The sequence below is a fragment of the Anas platyrhynchos genome, chromosome 19 (genome assembly GCF_047663525.1).
Source record: "Anas platyrhynchos isolate ZD024472 breed Pekin duck chromosome 19, IASCAAS_PekinDuck_T2T, whole genome shotgun sequence".
Taxonomy (NCBI): domain Eukaryota; kingdom Metazoa; phylum Chordata; class Aves; order Anseriformes; family Anatidae; genus Anas; species Anas platyrhynchos.
The window spans coordinates 10,370,927-10,389,742 of NC_092605.1; the positions used below are offsets into that span (position 1 = coordinate 10,370,927).

The window sequence follows — 18,816 nt, forward strand, 5'->3', positions numbered from 1 at the left end:
ACCTGATCCCTTCCTGCTCAGGGGATGGAGAGGACACAAACGTGCTCCTGCTGTGTGGCTTTGGTGGCCACATCGTGGGGATGTCTTAGGACAGAGCTGGAAAGAGGAGCGCACACCAGCACCATGGCACGGGGTGCTGAGCCCTTCCGCAGGATGGCCGTGTGAGCAGGTTGGCAGAGCACAGCCTGGCTCTAACCCCCAAAACGCCAAAAGCAGAAGCAACGGAGTTATTCTGACTTTTATTTCATTGCTTCTTAGTCCACACAGTCGGTATAAAATCAGAAAAGCAAAGCCAAAAAAAAAAAAAAAAAAAAGAAAAAAACCCTAAATGAAACAAAAACAACGACAGCAACGCAGTGTCTGGAGTCCTCAGAAGGCAGCCTGGGGTCTGTGCAGGTGCCCGCTCAATTCATTGCCAGACACCTCTCTGACACACAGACAGAGGACAGACATCGTGCTCCGGGGGCGAAGGGCAGCAGGGCTCCTCCACCCCGAGCTGTTTCTGTTCCTCTTGACCATGGGGCGGGGGGAAAGGAACCTCGGTTATAAATGCTTTATTAAAAATAATAGTAAGAGCAAGTTGTCTAAGTACAAAAGCAGTTAAAGCTCGTTTATATTACACAGAATTATTTCTCATTTCTAGCTTTGTTGTTTACCTCAAGGTTGTTAACTGAATTTCCAGTGAATAAGGTTAAATGGCTAGCAGTATAAGGAATGGTAAATAGATAGCACCATTTCATATATCTGGCATTTGATTTCATAGATATACGGGGTTTGCTTCCTGCTCATCGGTACTCTAGCTCCACGGCAAGGACAACGCACATTGCGTGGCGGGGACAGCCCGTGCCCGGGGGCTTGGCTCAGGGCGCACACAGCCCCCGGCACCCTGGGCACACGCTTGGATGGAGCACAGCCCGCGCTCGCCTGCATTCAACCTAAGTGATTTAAAAGCCCAAATTCCCAGCGGGTGTGGTGGCAAGGCAATGGGACTTAGGCACATAAGTCATTTAGGCACTTTGGGCAGTCCTTTGCTCCGAAAACCCTTCGAACCTTTTGGAAGCGCCTCCGCCAGCCCTGGCCGTGCCCTCCAGCCGCCAAAATCTCAGTGGGCAGGAGGAGCAGGGGCCAAGCCTCCGGCCGACATCACCAGGCGTAACTCCCCGCTGCTCTGCGGAGCGGCACCGACCAGTGCCAGAGAGACAGCAGCCAGAGCTGGGGGGCTCCAATGGCACGGCTGGGGTGGGGAAGGAGAGCTCAGATCACAAAGGGCTTGCATGAGAGAAAAATCACCGCGCTCTTGTTACACTGTTAGGAGTAATAATTCCTTAGGCACTTTCTTTAGGCTTTAAAACATAGCATATGGTCAACAAAAGCAAACAATACTATGTACATATATGTAAAAAGTGTTATAAATAGGTTTTTTAAACCATAGATACTATATACATCCTCAATTAACAAGTAACCCTTTGAGTGTTTCCTTTTGGGGTCGGTTGGGTTTGGTTTGTTTTTTTTTGGTGGGAGGGTTTATTCCTTTTTTTTTTCTTTTTTTTTTTTTTTGGTTAATTTTCTTTTCCGTTTTCTCGTCTATTTTCCCCCGCCTCCGTCTCCTCCGTGGACGTCATGAGTGCCCCGGTTGCGCCTCCTGCGGCATCACTCGCGCTTCCGTAGGATGACGTAGACGATGCCGCTGGCGAGGGCCAGGGGGAAGGCGAGCCACGCCAGGATATAGGCGAAGCCATAGGAGGTGTTTTCCGAGGCTTGGTGCCAGTCCGTGTGCCTCACTGTGAAGATGGCCGCGCCGCTCATCACACAGAGCCCTGCGGGGAAGAGCAAGGGGATCGGTGAGCAGCAGTTCCCGGATGGAAACCCACAGATGGATAACGCCCCGTGCCAGCACTTTTTCTGTTGCCTCCTCGCATCTCCTGGGAAACTATGGTTTGGGGGATGTGATGCTGTGGGTCCTGGCTGCAGGTGAGTGGGATATCACCACCAGGCTATGAGCATCACCTGGTCTAACCCTCACCCAGCTCCAGGTGCTGCTCAGGACCAGTCCTGCTGTCCTGGGTGTCTCAATTGCAGCCTGAACCGCCCTCCCAGAGCTGCTGCAAGATGTCAGGCACAAGCTGGGCTTTTTTCTCAGTACCCCAGTTTATCACCTGCCCGTGCAGGTGCAGCTGGGGCCACCCAGTCCCTGCAGTGGCTCTGGCTGGGCACAGCCTGCACCCGTCCTCCTCCCCTGCAGGCACCATCCTGCACCGCTGCCATCCTACAGCTCGTCCCGCTTTTGTCCCCCATGTCCCCTCCTCGCCAGCCACGGGCCATCCGCTCCGGTAGGCAGCATTTTAGCTTTATTGCAAAAACAAAGCATCAGCACTGGGGACTGCCCAGCGCCAACACAAAGCCACCACTATTCCTCCCTGAAAACAAGCTCTTTCAGTCCATCCCAGCACTTTTATTATGCAGTCGCTGGGCTGTTGTCAGCACTACATCCCCTGCACGGACCTCGGGACCACCTACATTGAACAGCGGTGATATTTGAGCTCTAATTCCACTTGACACTGAGCCTTTGTTCTGGGAAAGTGCAGAAGTGGGAATACGTTTCATTAACGCGCCACTGGGGCAGTTTCCATTCTGTGAGCACGAGAGCGAACTCCCACTGCCCCGGCCCATGCAAAGAGAGCAAAACAATTGTCTGGCAATTCTGATGGGACCGAGAGCAGGCGTGCGGCCATGCCAGTCACCTACAGACTCCAGAAAATACAGCGGCAATTGTCCCCAGGAAGAATTTGGCAAAATTAAGAGGCAATGGATGCATTTCTGCAGCATCTGCACTGGTTTGGGCCCGGGGGATAGGCGAGGAAGTGAAGCCAGCTGCACTCAGTGGTTGCAAGGTGCAAGACAAATGCGTCACCACTCTGCAGCCTGATTTGAGGAACACATTTCAGTCTTGTTTTGACAGGCCTGGAGGGCAAAGTCTACCTAAAGCCTGACTCCCAGGGCTGTGTGTGGTGACAGCCTGGCCAGCTGCATTGGTGATGCTTATGCTGGGAAGAGTGAGGGAGAAATGGGGCCAAGCCCCAGGTTTCCACAGCTGCTGGAAGTCAGTTGAGGAGATTATACTGTGATCGATCCACCAGGTAGGAGTAGTGAGGGGGGAGAAAGCTGTTGAGGGTCTCCTGGTGCCTCTGGAGGCTGGAATCCCACCTGGGAAAACTAAAGCAGGCCTCAGGGCATGGATCCAAGCAGCATGGAGGAGGTGCTGGGGATGCCTCCTGCCCTGGCCCCGCACAGCTGCCCTCTTTCTTGCCCTTACCCACCCAGCGGTCCTGTCCTTGTCACCTGCTGGTTCAGGCCGAGCAGCACTGCAGGCCCAGCTCCAGAACTGGGAGCCCTCGGCTCTGCCATGCTACGCCCCCCGGGAGGGGGCTGCAGGGTCCTGGAGGGCCCAGGGAAGAGCCTCCTCATCCTTCCCGGGAGGAGAGAAATCCTCTCCAGCCTTTCACAGCAAGCTGCAAGGAGACCACGCTGAGCTGAGCTCCTCTGCCCGGTGCTGTCTGTGCCAGTGGGTGAGACCTCCCTACAGCAAGCCTCACATTTGGCATCACAGGAAGGATGGGCACCGGTTCCCATTTCTGTGTGGTCCACATGGACCCAAACCTCTGCCTACTGCCCCCAGGCCATGGGAAAGCTTTGTGGGCTCATCTCCCACTTTTCCCATCCTCTGTGCTGTGCTGGAGGAGGATCTGACAAGGAAGGAGCCAGCACATCCCTGGCCTGACCCTGCCTCCCCCAGGACGTGCAGCACAGCATGGACAATGGCTGCGCTCCCATTGCTCCTCTAAGGATGAGGATGCACCTGCAACCACTTCAGAGCAAGAAGCCTTCTGCTCCCAGACCTATTAGATGAGTTCCTGAGCAGATAATTGCATTACTAATGCCCATTTCCTCTCCTCATCTCCACGGCTGTAATGGGTTTCGACACATCTATCTTCCCAGCGATGGTGAACTGATATGAACTCACCACCTGCGTTACGGCCAAGCAAATGTACTTATAGGAGATTTCATGCCACATTTGCCAATAAAGGTTTGGTCTAAACTGCTCCAGAATTTGTGATGGCCAGTCATGTAGAGGATGCTCTGCTTAAAGTTCAGCAGACGAGTTTTCCCCCTGATTTAGCAGCAGGACCTAGGGTGGTTTTCAGTTTCCCAGCCAAAGCTCTAGCAGACAGCAAGCCTCCTTCCCAGCCAGCTGAGCGTTAGGTGCATACCTCGGCCAGAACCTCCTTGAATGTACTTGTTCTATCCTGAACACTTGAAAATCCTCCTCCCTGGTTTCATACGTGGAAACACAAATGCCTCCACGGCATCTATATTTGGAGAGCTGCAACGTAGTGCAAAAATCGTGGCTCGCTTCCAGCGCCGACTTCTTAAGAGTTAAAAATAGCAGCTGACAGTTCAAAGGCAGCTGGCTCACCCCGCACGCTCCAGCGGCTCCTTGCTGATGTGGGAAGCACCAGGCCCCCTTATGGCAAGTTTATAAATAATTCTCGGATCCTCTTGTGCCAAAACAGGATCTTCACTACGTCCCCACCCCACCAGCAGCTGCGGAAACCTCGCCCAGCTCCCCGAAGGTGGATCCCAAAGCCAGCCCCATCAGCATTTACCCAACACTGTGGGACAAGGCAGCAGAATAGCCTGGCTCCTGCCCACCCTCCCCAGGGGTGCTCCTCTTGTCTGCCCCTTCAACATCACCCCAGCTGGTGGAGCAAATCCCTGTGAAGCGTGGCCAGAACAGCATGGTGCATAACATGCCCTGATGGCAGGACACCACCTGGGAATGCGAGAGCTCTATGGACCCAAATTATTTGTACCTCTTCCCTCCAAGGAGCCAGCTTGGCTGCCCTTCCTGCCCTCATTTTCCCTCTCCTTTGCTTTAAGCCCATCCCCAGCACATCCCCACGGCCAGCCCCACCGATCAGCCCCCACTTACCGGCAAGGATTTGGAAGATCCCAGTAATGTAAAACCGCCCGCCCTTGGTGAGCGTGAAGAGCTGGCAAAAGAACAGGAAGAGGGACAAGACGCTGAAGATGATGGAGAGGATCATCATCGCCTGGACAGACTGCAGCCATTCTGTGGGAAGACAGATAGAAAGCTCAGCAGGGGTATTGATGATGGCATCATGCCCTGTGCCACCGTCCTACCACCCCATGGGGCTTTTGGTTCCCACTTGTGCTTCTGCATGGTTTTGGGGACATGGACACATCCAGCGGTATGCCAGTGGGTGTTCTCATCAAGCATGAGCCTGGGACTTTTGGAGAACATGTGCATGGACCAAGATGCTGGGAAAAAGGAACCACAGAGCCTCACTAAGCAGAGAAGCACTCAAAATAAGAGTGCATTTCGGCTGTGCTGAGAACACCGAAACCACATGCAGCGAGGTGGGAGACCCCGAGCCAGCCACGCTCGGAGGCAGAACAAACACGCAGCGAGCGCAAACCCCTCTGCCCTCACTGAGGAGCCTTTGGGAAGGAGCCAGCAGCAGCTGCCAAACGCAGCTCTGTCCCAGAGCCGACCAGTTAAACCAGCCCCTGCGTGAGTCACTGCCCAGCTATTTCCAGGCCTAGTGGGTGTGTAACTCCCTGAGTAAGAAAATATATATAAATAAACAAGACAAATGCCTCTCCATCCCATAAACAGAAAGAGGCAGTGCCTCTCTCCACCAGGATGGGGTGACAAATACTACTGCTTTTCTTTAAAAAGACTGGGCTCAACATGGATATTCTCAGCGTTCCTGCACGTCTTGAGAGAGGTCCTTCAGGATACAGCATGAATTCATTCACCACGAAAACCAGCCCCATGCTCCTGCCACAGTTTGACTCCCACCAGCTACGCTCCCCAGGCTGTGTTTTCTGCAGCACACAGCGTTTCTATGGGGGGAAAAAAAAGCCTGAAACACAGCAAAACTTCAAAACAAAGCTATGCTTTGGCACAGCAGCCTTTGACACTTGGTGCAGCAATGAGGCAGTTTGGGGCTGCCTGAGGCAGAGGTGAGGCTGGATGGGAGCGCAGCCTCCTGCCAGCACGGGGATGACGATGCACGCCTGAGCCCTTCCAGCAAAGGCTCCACAAGAGAATAGCAAATCCATGCCCGCAGGGAACATCCTGTGCGATTTGGTAATGTCTGCCTCGTTTGACTTGTGATCGTAAATTCTATCTCCTGTCTCTGCGTCCTGCCTCTTGCTGTTCACACAACAGACCAAGCACAGGCCCCACTCCCAGAGGCAGACAAAGCACCCGTAGTGGCCCCTGCTCGTTGCAGACAGCTTTTTTCCTTCCCTTCCTTCTCACGCTTCCCATGCCAAATTGCTCTGCAGCATCAACTTGCTGAAGAGCTGCCGCGCTCCACTTGTTCCAGTGCCAGCAGGTTCACATCCATTGCACCACTTGCTGTAATTCCTTAGGACAGGAGAACAGCACTTCCAGGAAAGCCCAGTGCAGTTTTCACACTGACAAGCACACAAAACATCCCGTATATTTCATCTATCAGTCACTGGCTGGGCAGGGAACCCCCCAGCTGGGCCACCCCAACCCCTCAGCCCCAGCCATGCTCAGCCAGCTGCGATGCCACAGGCAATGCTAACATCAAGTCATAAATCAGCGCTCAGATGGGAGCAGAGAAACATGGTTAGAGAGTGTCCAGCTGCAGAACTGCCATCCCATTTCTGTGCTTCAGCATAGAAAGACCCCCACCCCGGTCCTCTTGGCATTTGCACAGCCGTGGGGCTAGGGCCCAGAGGAGCCCTTTCTGCCCAGATCCAGAGGTGGATGCTCCAACTGCCGGTTATTTTAGGCGAAGGCTGTCTAGACAGAAAGCTGAGCTGCTCTTCTAATTGCATCCGCCTCCCCATGCCTCTTTTTTGGTTCTGAATGTGAGTGATTTATACGGGCTTGCAAAATCCCATTGTCATAGAGAGCTGTGCCGGAGGAATTGAAAGGCAGGAAGGGGAAGCCCCCCATGGACCAGGAGCGTTCAGGAGCCAGCTGTGCTGCCCCAAAGCAGACCACGACCATGGCACAGGCTGGCAAGCAGGAAAGCTGGGAGATGATCCTGCAGAGCAGAGCTTTGGGATCACCCCCATCCAGCCTTTTGTTGGCCTCCTTTGCAAAACAAGGGCCAGGGTCCCCAGCTCCTCACTCAGCCCCACAGGTGCAGCTGCTGTGCTCCCAGCAAGTCCAAGCCCACAGACTTCAGCTGTCTTACAACAGTTAATTGCCTTTAATTCATTAGAAAGCATCTATGACTGCACCGAGCACTGCTAGCTCCTCAACCCCATATGCTTTCAACTCCTTTGCTATTAGCACTGCGTCCTACCTCTAGACTTTTAAGAAATAAAACAGGTTTTTCCCGGGGAGGTCTGGGTCCCTGGAGCTGCACGGCGGGGCTGTCAGCGCTGTTTACTCGCAGGCTGTTATTTGTGGTTTCCCTGGGCAGCCAGGCCGTTGTTCCATTTTCCTCCTGCATCTGCTCAGCTCCGTGTTTATATCTTTGTTCTTCAGGAGGAGGAAGAAAAGGGAACAGAGTGGAAAGGGCAGATAACACCCTGCCCACCGCTTCCTGAGAGGACCCATCACAGGCAGTTTTAGAGCCCTCTCAGACAGAAATTATACAACAAGTGTTTAGAAAAGAAACTCTAAATTTTCCCTAAGCTCCGCAAGCCCTGATGTGCTCACACCACCGCTTACAGCAGGGAAAAGACTTCCCCCCGGGATGCTGAAGAGCAGGTTTCTCCAGAAAAATAAAAAACTGGAGCAGAACTTGCAGCTGAATCCCCCAACAGGAGAGCAGCTCACCCTACCCCTCCCAGCAGGGCCTCACCCTGCTTGCAGGGAGGTTTTACACCCAACGAGGGGTGCAGATGAGCAGGGTTAATGGGGTGGGATGGGCAGAAATGTGCCCTTGGCCAGGAGTAGATGGCCATAAAGGACAGGTGTTGGCTCCCCAGGGATGTATTCACTGCTCTGTCACAGACATTCAATCCTCTTTGGACCCAGCCAAGGAGAAAGAATAAAGTGCAAACACAGAAACATTAATCTGAGCAGCCAGCTTATGCACTTGATGTAAGGCATGACTAAATTTGTGCTATGCATTAAAACCACCTGTGCGCTGTAACTGCAGCTGATAGCACTGCACATCTGTCTTGCCTCTTGCAATCTGCATATGCACTGCACCCTCAAAATGCAGCCACTTCTGGGGAAGAAAACATCCACTAAGGAGGTCCCTGTAGAGTATAACACATAAAAAAAAAAAAATAAAAGAAAAGGAAATTCATAACTACACAGCAAGGAAAAGCTGCTCCATCAGTGTTGGGAGCTGATGATCAGCAAGGTCAGCAACACGAGCATCCACCAGCACAAAGGTACAAGCCTGGGTACTAGGCTAAACTTCTAGGGCTACATTTCAGCATTCTTCAACCCAGAAATGCCAAAAAAGCCCACATACCTTCTGTGCTCCCCCTGAGCAGCACAGAGCCTGGCCACCACCCATGTCCCCACCACTCGAAGCCTCCTCTCCCTGCCATGGGGAGCTCCGTGATATGGTAACTCCCTTCACTTCGGTCCCACCCACACAAAGGGAAAAGCAGGATTTGCATTCAGCAGCTGCTCCTTGCCTGTCCTCACGTGTCCGCTACTTGGAAAGGAGCGCAGGGTGATAGATTGGGGCATTCCTGGAAATCACCCCCCAAGAGGGGGACTTTAAAGAGCTCCTGAGGTATTTGCAAGGGCTGGGGGTGAGCAGGTGGAAGCACTGAGGCTGCAGGTGGAGCGCAGTGCTGCAATTCCGTCCCAGTTCTTCCCAGTCCTCTGTGCAGCTCCTTCAGGAGGTGAAGCCCCCACAGCACTGTTCTCCTCTTGTCCATCCTCTCTTTTGGTGCATCCTTGAGGCCCCATCCAAGAAGTCCCCACGGCTCCGCAGCTCTCCAGAGCTGTAGCATTCAGAGACAGCTCTGTGGCACCACATCTCCACGGCTCAGCCTCAAGACCGACCACAGCAGCCATCCCATCAGACCATCAAGGCTCACATCCCACAAAGGCAAAAACCGGTGCCACTAAGGCAGCGCAAAGCTGTTTGCACCATGCAGAGCACCTTCCAACAGCTTCAGGATGTCCAGCTCTTCTTCCAAAACCATTGGGGTGGAGACCTCCTTCTGGCTTGTGCTTGAGAGCAAGTGGAGTTGATAAATGCATCATTTCAGGGCCTCCAAAAGGGCTGAGTTAAAGTCCAGGCACCAGGACTGGGGATGGGTAGCAGTGGTGACCTGACCCAGTGGGGCCATGGAGACACCCAAGAGTCATCCAAGTCCAAACCTGTTGGGTTGAGGGTTTTCTGGCACTGCACACTGCAGCAGACCCTCAACCATCCTGGTTTCACAGCCTTGGCTTTCTCACACGTTGCCTTCTTCTTCTCTTTGGCTCCTCTTCCATGTGCCAAGGCAAGCAGGGCTGGCCAGGTGACCCCACGCAGCCAGGAGCAGGGAAAGCAGCACCGCTCCTAACCTCCCACACCAAATGTGCTTGGTTAGAACAGGCAACAGCAAAAGCTTGTTTTTAAGCAGAGGAAACCCCTTTCATACTGTAGGCAACATGGTTATGGAAGAAACCAATCTGAAATGCAAAATACTCCCCTGGAATACCCCACAGTTCATCACAGACACGTAAATGCCGAGCTGCAGTCACCCGCAAGCTGGTGGAGAGGGGGCTCATCCTGCCCCAGTTAGGCCAGTGTTATCGACCACTAATGACAAGGGGGTGCCCAAGGTCCCCACCCTGCTGGGACTAAAATCTGGCTCTTTGCTGCTCTGCTGTGAAGACCTTGAAGGCCCAGAGATGTCCACAAGCCAAGAGGTCCACCCACGTGCTCCATGAGCCCAATGGGGCCCACTAATGGCTAGAACCTCAAGCATATCGAGGGGTGTGCATTATCACACACAGATGACCCATTATTTACTGCAGGGCTTCATTGTAACAGATTCGGCACCCTTCAACATGGGCATCACCCTCCTGCTCCAGCAAGTGTCCCCTTCCCAGTGACAAATTCTCCAAAGCTTGACCCAGTTGTTGCAGCTTTGGCCATTCCAGTGGGCTGGAGGGGAATTTCCCCCATCCTTTTATCCAGATATTTTATATTGACTATCAATAACAGAATGAGAACTGCAGAAATAATTTTACTCAGGGCAAGGATTCAGTGCAGCCTTGTGACATCATTTTTAGTCACCAAAAGGACTACAGCAAGTTACGCAGCAACTCCATCCCTCTACACCTATCCTATGTCAGACAAGTCCAGCATCGCTGGAAGAAAAAAGCTGGAAAGCACAAGGGAAGCAAAGCTGTGCTGGGGCAGGGCTGGCAGAGCACAAGCAAGGGGTTTGGGTGTTCTTGTTGTGCATTTTAAAGTGGAGAAGCAGCAGCACAATTCCTCCTGGGAAGCGCTGATGGGTCAGCAGAGGTGCCCCCACCTCGTGCCAGGGAGGAAAACATTTCCTGCCTCCTCCAGCACAAAGAGAAGCACCTCGGGCACTGGCAGTGCTGCCATCAGTCCCATCCACCAGCTTCTGCTGTGCAGGATTGGAGCTGGCCAACATCACACCTGTGTCCTGCCAGTGCTTGGCCACGAGCGTGGCTTTTCCCTGAGCGATGCTTCCTGCAGAAACAGGGACCAGGGCAGCCCATGCTGTCGGTGGGGCTTTACGCTGGGTTAAAAGCCACCTGCAGCACTGGAGAGACACAGAGCAAAGCTCTGCAATGGCCTGGCAGCAAAGGAGCTCTGCAGGAACTGGTGTTCAGAGGAGCAGAGCAACCCCCAGCGATGGGAACGGACGCTCAGGGCAGGTCTCTGCTCTGGGTGACCCACACGTGCTTTGCTTGCGGCCGTCACATCAGCAAATTGGTGAGTGCATCGTACGGCTCTCAGTAATCCTGCGGATTGGCACTCTGCATATTTCCCAAGGTCTGGGGTTTTCTTTTCCCTTTGAAAAAGCCCCAAAACACCAGCCTGCCTGTGAACAAGCCAGTCATGTGAAAGCCACAGAGCAGCAACATGAGAAACTTTGAGGAGACAACAGGAAAGATGTCTCATGGTGCTACAGAAGGATGTCCCGCAGGTCCCCACTGCTTCCCTGTATTTGGCATTCCCAGAGTCAGAGAAAGAGCAGTAGGTAGCAGAAAAACAATCTTCTTGCGTACGTAAAAAAAATCAGATGTGGGGAGAAAAAAGCCATTTTTGGAGGGAAAAAAAATATTGTTGTCTGCAAAATCTGGGGTGGAATCTGTTTAAGAGCACTTGAGAGGCTCAGGTCCAGCCACTCGCCCCATGCCTGCAGCAGGATTGTGCAGCTGGGGGCTGGCGCGCAGCCGTGCCGGAGCACAATTCTGGGATTCAGAGCTGAATTCTTGAGATAAGTCTTTTCCAGGAATGTCTGACAGTGCAAACGAAGCAAAGATTGCAACATTTTTTCCATAGTTCTCGGCCTCTTGAAAAAAAAAAGTCATTATCTAACAAGCAAACGCAGAAAGCGAAGCAACAAGCAGGCAGCTGTGGAAGGCGAAGCAGTGGGCAGCTGCCCCCCGCCCGGCATTTCCACCTCCTGCCCTCCCCATGCAGGCTCCTGGCAAGGATGCACGGGGGGCTCAGAGCTGCTGTGGAGGTGGGAACTCAGCACAACCCCAAAAACCCCGTGCGTGCTGGAAGCACGAGTCCCAGCCCCACCTAATTCCACCTATTCCGAGTGCAAAAAAAAAAAACAGCTGAAGAAATACTGCACGACAGTGGCCACTACGATGGCCAGAGGAAAAACAACTGCTTCTACGTAAAGACCGAGTTCTGCCAAATTCCTGAGTGAGGATTTCTTGCTCGCAGCCCAGAGCAGCCCTTGGCACGCTGAGATTAACCGTTGAGCGCCGTCCTTGGCACAAGCACAGAGACATGAATTCTCCAGGCTTTCTGCAGCCCAGCGTAACGTGCACAGCCTGTGTTTTGAGAGGTTTAAATGGGAACGGTTTGTGGTAGCTGCTATAGGATCATTTATATTTTTGAAAGTAAGCATATTCCTAGCAGAGGGAGTACGAGGAGTGCAGCGTGGATCTGGCAGAGGATAAGCACAAGCCCCGGAGGTGGCCCTGCCACAGCATTCTCACCATGCCCCAGGCCCCGTGTCCCACCGTCACCCTGAAAAGTGTCCAACAGCATCTGCCCTGGCAGCACAGGGGCAGTGGGAGCAAGGGGGTTCACTGGAAAGTTTTTAAAAGCAGATTTAAAAAGCCTTGCATAAGCCTAGGCAATATCCTTTGGCTTTGCCTTTCTACAGGTCTGGATCCTGCACCCAAGGTCCCAGCAGGTGAACACCGGTGCTCTGGGACTGCTCCCACACCCCGGCCATGGGGTGGATGGGGCAGAAGCTTCCACCCAAGCAAGACTGGTGCCAGAGCAGAGCCATCTTATAAAAAAAGAGCTGGGAGAGAGGTCTTTAAATGAAGGCTTGTGCACAGGTCTTTAAATGAAGGCTGAACACAATGCAGCTCCACTCAGAGAGCAGCCCGCAGTGGCACCTTTTCAACCAGACCCTAGTTGCTCAGACATATTTTTAGCTGGCCCATCTTACCTACAGCCCCTTTAATGATAAAAATTAATCACTGGGAAGGATTCAAAGGGAAGCCCCTCTCTGAGCAGCTCCTGGGAACAGGGCACACAACGTAGCCTCCTGTCCCCCAGGACGCTCAGACATGGGGGGCACCTTCCCACCCACATTTTGGACAGGCCCCTCTCACCCCCGACAATTCGCCAACACCCTGCAAATACCCAGAGAAAGCAATGCAGTTTGTGAAGCAGAAGATTTGGGAAGGTTTTTACAGACTGGGGCAAAAATCTCTGCCTTTTCTTTCAAGCACGAAGTCAGCAGTTTTGGAGCACGCGTGACCGGCAGCGAAGCCGCCTGCTGCTGCTGCGAGCCCCAGCCAACCGCTGCTGAAGGCCAAGGCTCCAGCGGGCTCCAGCGGGCTCCAACCTGGCCCCAGCCCGGCTCCAGCACTCCCTGGCCAGCCCCAACACCAGCAGGCGTCAGCAGAGACCCGCGGTGCTGCCTTGGCTCCCTTGCAGGGCGAGCTTCAGCATCCCCCTCGTGGGGTACCCGCGGGTGTTTTGCTCCCAGCAGGCTGGGGACTGGGGAGACTGATGAATCCCCAAAAGCTTTGACCATCTCCCATCCCTGCAAGACCCTTCTGTGCGACCACACCAAGACCAAGTCGCATCACACTGCTCCTACGCCAGGAGCATGATTTTGGCCCAGGGGCTGTGACCATGCTCCCAGCAACACCAGTCTGAGCCACTGGGTGCTCTACTGGTTTCACTGGAGGTCACGCTGGGAGAATCCACTCCCAGGAGAAAGTGAATCCAGGCTAACTGAAACCAGCAAGCACCGGGCACAGCACCACTGACACAAGCCCTGTATTCTGAGGAAACTGAGGCACAGACCTGTGTGACTCCCTGAGCACAGACCTGGCATCACAGCTACACCACCAGGTGCTCGGGGAGCTCTGTGCCGCAGCATCTGAGCATCAACTCCTCTCCTGCTAAGCTCAGAAACCTGGAAAAAACTCCCGGCTGGGCATCAGCCACCACCTGGCAAGGAGCACCTCTGCCAGCTGAGCCCCGATGTGCCACGCAGCATCCCCAAACGTGCAGGTGCCATTTGGCCATGGGATGAGGCAGGGCCTGAGCACTCAGCACATCCCCACCTGCGCTGCTCATGGGGAGGAGAGGCCCCAGACCTCAGCCTGGCCCAGCAGCAAAGAGCAGGGCAGCTTTAGGGTTAGGAGCCAGGGAATCCTCCACAGCCAGCCTCAGGGGGTGCAGGGAGAGGCAAGGCAAGACCACAAATAACCCACAAAGGCCCCTTGATTTCACAAGAGAGGAGACGAAAAGTGAATGGCAGTGGCATCACTGAGAGCCGGGGAGCACTCACCATTTGTGGACGATGTCAGGCACTGGAAGATAGCACCGGAGGAGCAGTTCTGCCACAGGTCCGCCGTCTGCCCGCCGTTCACGAGCCATTGCTGCAAGAGAGACACGGCCCCGTGAGCAGGAACCGCACACCCTGGCCACAGGTTCGGCACGGAGCGGCCCCTGCGCTCCCAGGCACAGGCTTTGCTTTAGAAAGGGCTTTGCAGAGTAAACACCGATATTTGCTTTTAGCCGCTCTGGCCTCAACGGCAGAAAAACAGAAGCTCTTTATTCGCTTTAAACATGGGCCAGGTCTCACAGGGGACGCGCACTTCCCTCCACTCTGCCGTCCCGGTGCCTGGCCGGGCAATTTGAATGCTTCCACGTGATTTCTAACGACTTGGAAGATTTTTGTAAAGTCTTCCACTACTACTACCAAAAAAAAAAAAAAAGAAAAAAAGAAAGAAAAATGGAAAGAACCTGATGAAGCAAGCCTGGAGCTAATCAGCTCCATGAAGCTGCTGTGTTAAAACCAAATCAGACCTCTTTCTAAACTGAGGAGGTATTAACGGGGCTCTGGGCTGAGTAAGGTGCTGGGAACCCCACGCAGCACCCAGCCCTCAGTTTTCCCACTGTATACAAAGCTTACACCTTGAACCCCCCCCAGCAGGAGCCCATCTGGGTTAGGAGATGCTGCACCTAACTCACAGCCCCAAAGGAGCAGGGCTGGAGAGCAAAACCGCTGGTGCTGAGGCCCCAGTGCCCAAAGCAGCCCCATTTCAAGGGGCTTTGCTCAGACTGGCTGTACTGGTCTTGCTGCATCCCGTTAGCAGCTGGGGAGCGCAGTTTCACCCACAAGGGAGGGGGTTTGGGTGCTCTGAGGCTGCTTGATGTGAGCCAAAGGAGGCTGATAGGGAGCTTGGCTCTAGTAGCTCTCCGTGCCCTAACACCAACGGGGATGCGCTGAGCATCCTCTGCCACGCACGGCTACACCCACCGGTTACATCCGACAACATAAACACAGGAAGAGTTTTCTGTGCAAAAAAACCCTCCCAAATCCCACTGCTAGCAAGACAGCAGTCGGAAAGCAAAGGCTTCCTGCTAAAAGCCAGGCTGGAAAATGAGCCACAAATAAAAATAACACGGTGTGACCCTCCCGTGCCACGCCAGTGCCCGAGGAGCGGCCGTACTTACGCTGACGATGGTGGAGACGAAGAGGAGCACCAGCACGGTGACGTGGAGCACGATGATCCCCAGCAGCAAAAGCAGCATCTTGGCGGTGGTCTGGGGCAAAACTGGAGGGGGAAAGGGAGATGCTGTTGAGCTGGGGGGGGTGTTTGTGTGTGTGTGTGTGTGAGTCCCAGCCCCGAGGGCAGCAGGAGGCGCTCGGCCGACGGCAGGAGCCCGCCCGGCCCCGCTGGGAGCCCCGGCGCGGTGCGGGGGATGCTTGGGCAGCGCCCGGCCCCGGGGCTGCTTCTCGAGCCCCCCCCGGCGGAGCGGGCATCCCAGCCCCGGAGCCCCGGGGGTCCTCCCGGCCCTTCCCCGGGGGGGTTTAAGGGTGTTCCCCTGCGCTGCTCCCCAGAAATCCCCTCCTCGGGGCTCCCCCAAGCTCTCACCCGGGGGGCATCCTCGGCACCCCTCCGCTGAATTGCAACGGGGGGGCTCCTCCAAACTCTCTCTGCCGGGGCTGGGGGGCTCCGATCCCTCTCCCCCAGGGGTGGGGGTGCTTCCCCGGCCCGGCTCCCCTCGGTACCCCCGCGGGTGGGCTCTGTCTCGGCTCCTCTCCGCCGGGGGAGGAATTCCCGGATCCCCTCCCCGTGGGACCACGGGGGCAAAACCCTCCAGCCCTTCTCCCTAAGGGAACCTTTCCCCTGCCCACCTCCCCTGGGGACCCCCAGGGCGGGGGGAAAAGAGGGGGGAAAGGCGGGGGGGTCTTCTTTCTCAGCCCATCTCTCCCCAGGGAGCTCCCTCGGACCCCATTCTCGGGGGGTGGGGGGTGCCTACGGCTCCCCATCTCCCCTCGGAGGAGGGGAAGGGGAGGACACCCTAAGCCTTGAAGACCCCCGAGGTGGCTTCCCCGGTCCCTGTCCCCTCCGGCCGGCCCGGGCCGTACTCACGTCGCGGAACCGGGGCTCGCTGGGCGGCGGGCGCGGTGCGGAGCGGTGCGGAGCGGGGCGCAGGGTGCGGAGCGGGCAGCGCGGCGCGGAGCGGGCGGCGGCGCTGTCAAGGTTCCCCTTTAACCGGAGCCACCGCCCCGCTTGCGTCTGCGGGACAGGGAGGGTCCTGCGGCCGCTCCTCCTATAAATGAGGCGGCAGAGCCCGGGCACCAAAATGTGCATCGCCCCCCCCCAGCCATCCCCGTTCCCCTCACCCCCCCCCATTTGTCCTCCGATGCTGGCTCTGGGACTCGTTCCCAGCTGGGAACCCCCCAGGGGTCCCCATCCCATGGGGGAGTCCGGCCGCGCCCCGGGGATGCCGACCAGCGGGGTGCCCCCCTCCGATCCGGGGGGAGGAGGTTCCCCTTCCCTGGGGCTGTGCCCAAAGCCTCAGCGCGGCGCCGTGTGTCTGTCCGGCCGTGTCCGTGTGTCTCGGAGCAGCTGCGAGGCTGTGGCTGGGTGCTCCCCGGGCTGCTGATGTGCTGCCGGCAGCCGTGGGTTTCCCCCCTCACCCAGCACAGGGAGCCGTGGGACAGGGCCAGGGCTGGGGAAGGGGCGGCTGGAAGTGCCGAGTTCAAGGGGAGTTTGGCTCTGACTTACACACGGGGGCTGTGTCCAGGAAAGCAACCCCTGTGTGATATGCCCCTATGACAGCAGTTGATTTGGGAGATTAGCACCTGAAAGCCAAGTCCTGCGGAACTGATTTTCACAAAACCTGGGGATCTGAGGTGCTCAGAGGAAGGGGTGGTTGCACTCTGTACAGCAGCCTTCGCTCATTTTTCAACCACAGACAATCTGTTGATACAATCATTGCACTCACACCCCCACAGACCCCAAATGAATCCTGAGAACTGCCCCAGCCTCCCCTTCACCTCTCCCTTCTTCGCCCACCGCCTCCAAACCAGTCCTGCTTTGCTGCAGAGATGAGAGAATTCGGCATTCAGCCACCAGAACCGTAAATCTTGGGAGAAAGGGGGAGAGGAGCGTGCTTGGCTCCCTCCTCCTGGCAAGCACAGGCGTGTTCCCTGCAGCACGGGCTTTGGCTCGGCTGCGCTCCTGCGAGCGGTCCCACTGCACGCATCGGCCAGCGAGAGGGAACTGGGAGCGCCCAGGGGAGGCGACTGGGGGAGGTGGGTCAGGGGCTGGAGAGGGGCCCCCAGCCTCACACCGTGCTCCAACCCCTGCTTTATCCCCACCACGATGCCACTGAGCCAAGCTCCAGCAGCACAGGCTCTGAACAGCGCAGAGGAAGGTTTGCCCGGCCTGCTTTTGAAGGATGAGATTTGCCCTTTCCACTGAAAAATTCCCCCCCATGTCCCCATGCTGCGTGATGCTGCTGCACGCCGGGCAGGGTGCTGCACGCGACGGCGGAGCCAAGGCCATCGGCGGCTGCGAGCCCCACAGGACTCCAACATCTGGAGCGCCATCGGGACATTCCTCACTAATGAGGCTATTTCGAGCCGCCCTGCTGCCGTGGGCTGGGCGCGGAGGCTGCTTGCAGAGCAGAAGGAGCCACCGTGCTTGGGGCTGCGCAAACACAGCGTGAGAAGGGGCTCGTCCCCAAGGACCGTGAGTTAGTCTGTTGTGAGACAGTCTGACAGTCTTCTGGTTTGGGTTTGTGGGTCTGAGATCTCGGCTCCTCTGCCTCCGGGTAAATTTTCTGACCCATCCCCCAAAAACGCAGCAAAAGAGGCACAATGGTGAAAAGCAGCTGGGGTTGCGCGCTGCACCCAAGCTCCTCCGTGAGTGTGGTAGAGCACGAGCAGCTCGGCCTCGGTTCTGAAAACAGTGCCAAAAGCACAGGACAAACAGCCGAAACTCGAGTCAGGGAAAAGAGCAGCCTAAGGGTAATGAAGCCAATTTTGGCTGTGAGTTGCAGATTAGAATCTGTGGAGGAAGCCCGGAGGGAAGAGCACATTGACCCAGTGCTCCTCAGACCTTGGAAAGGTGCATCATCCCAACGGAGCAGGGCTTCCAAAAAACACCACCTGAAGGCATGCTGTCACGGCAGCTCAGGCGGCTGAGGACCAGGCAGAGCTCACAGTGGGACACTGGAGGCAAAGCTCCTCTGCTCCTTCCTCGAGCCGAGGCACCAGCTGGCTGCTGTCAGGCGGGAGAGGTGGGAGGGATGACATTCACAAGGGAGCTCTTTGGGGTTTTGTTGGAGATGGCGTCACCTTCCAGCCCCGTGCAGGATGGGGAGCTGCACCGTGCTCCCCACCAAGGGGCCTGTCCTGCTCATCTGTACGAGTGTGGCTTGTGCTGGCTGCTGCCTAAATGAAAGCAGGAGCTGGAATCAATTTCAGAAATGTTTTGTGTACAAGCAAGACTTGCCACAGGCGGTGCTGGGAAAGATGTAAGGTTAAAGGATTGCGTAAACACTGGGTGAAAAATCTGAACCTTTGCCATGGGATCATTTAAAACCGTTACGATGCTTCAGCTTCAGTTTCTAGAATACAGCGACGAGAAGTTAGGAGAGCACTTGTGCTTCCTGTAACATTAAGAGGCTCAAATGCTGCTTTAGCAAGGCAGCAATGGGCTTTGAGGCTTGGCAGGGTTTAAGCCTCACTGAACTGTGTTTGTGGCATCACCTGAACCAGCACATCACAGGCTCTGCCACCAGCGGTCCAGCGTACTCGTACACCATCCCCTTCCTGCTCTTCGCC

General features: G+C 55.6%; 1 protein-coding gene across 1 annotated transcript; it reads right to left on the minus strand.

The window, feature by feature from the left end:
- Positions 1 to 226: 226 nt before the first annotated feature.
- PMP22 (peripheral myelin protein 22) lies at positions 227 to 16,276 on the minus strand. The gene is made up of 5 exons (XM_038165441.2): positions 16,112 to 16,276; positions 15,189 to 15,289; positions 14,017 to 14,107; positions 4,991 to 5,131; positions 227 to 1,817 (listed from the first exon to the last, which is right to left on the minus strand). The coding sequence occupies exons 2-5, from the start codon at positions 15,264 to 15,266 to the stop codon at positions 1,651 to 1,653; spliced, it is 477 nt and encodes a 158-aa protein (XP_038021369.1). The 5' UTR covers positions 15,267 to 15,289; positions 16,112 to 16,276; the 3' UTR covers positions 227 to 1,650.
- Positions 16,277 to 18,816: the final 2,540 nt, after the last annotated feature.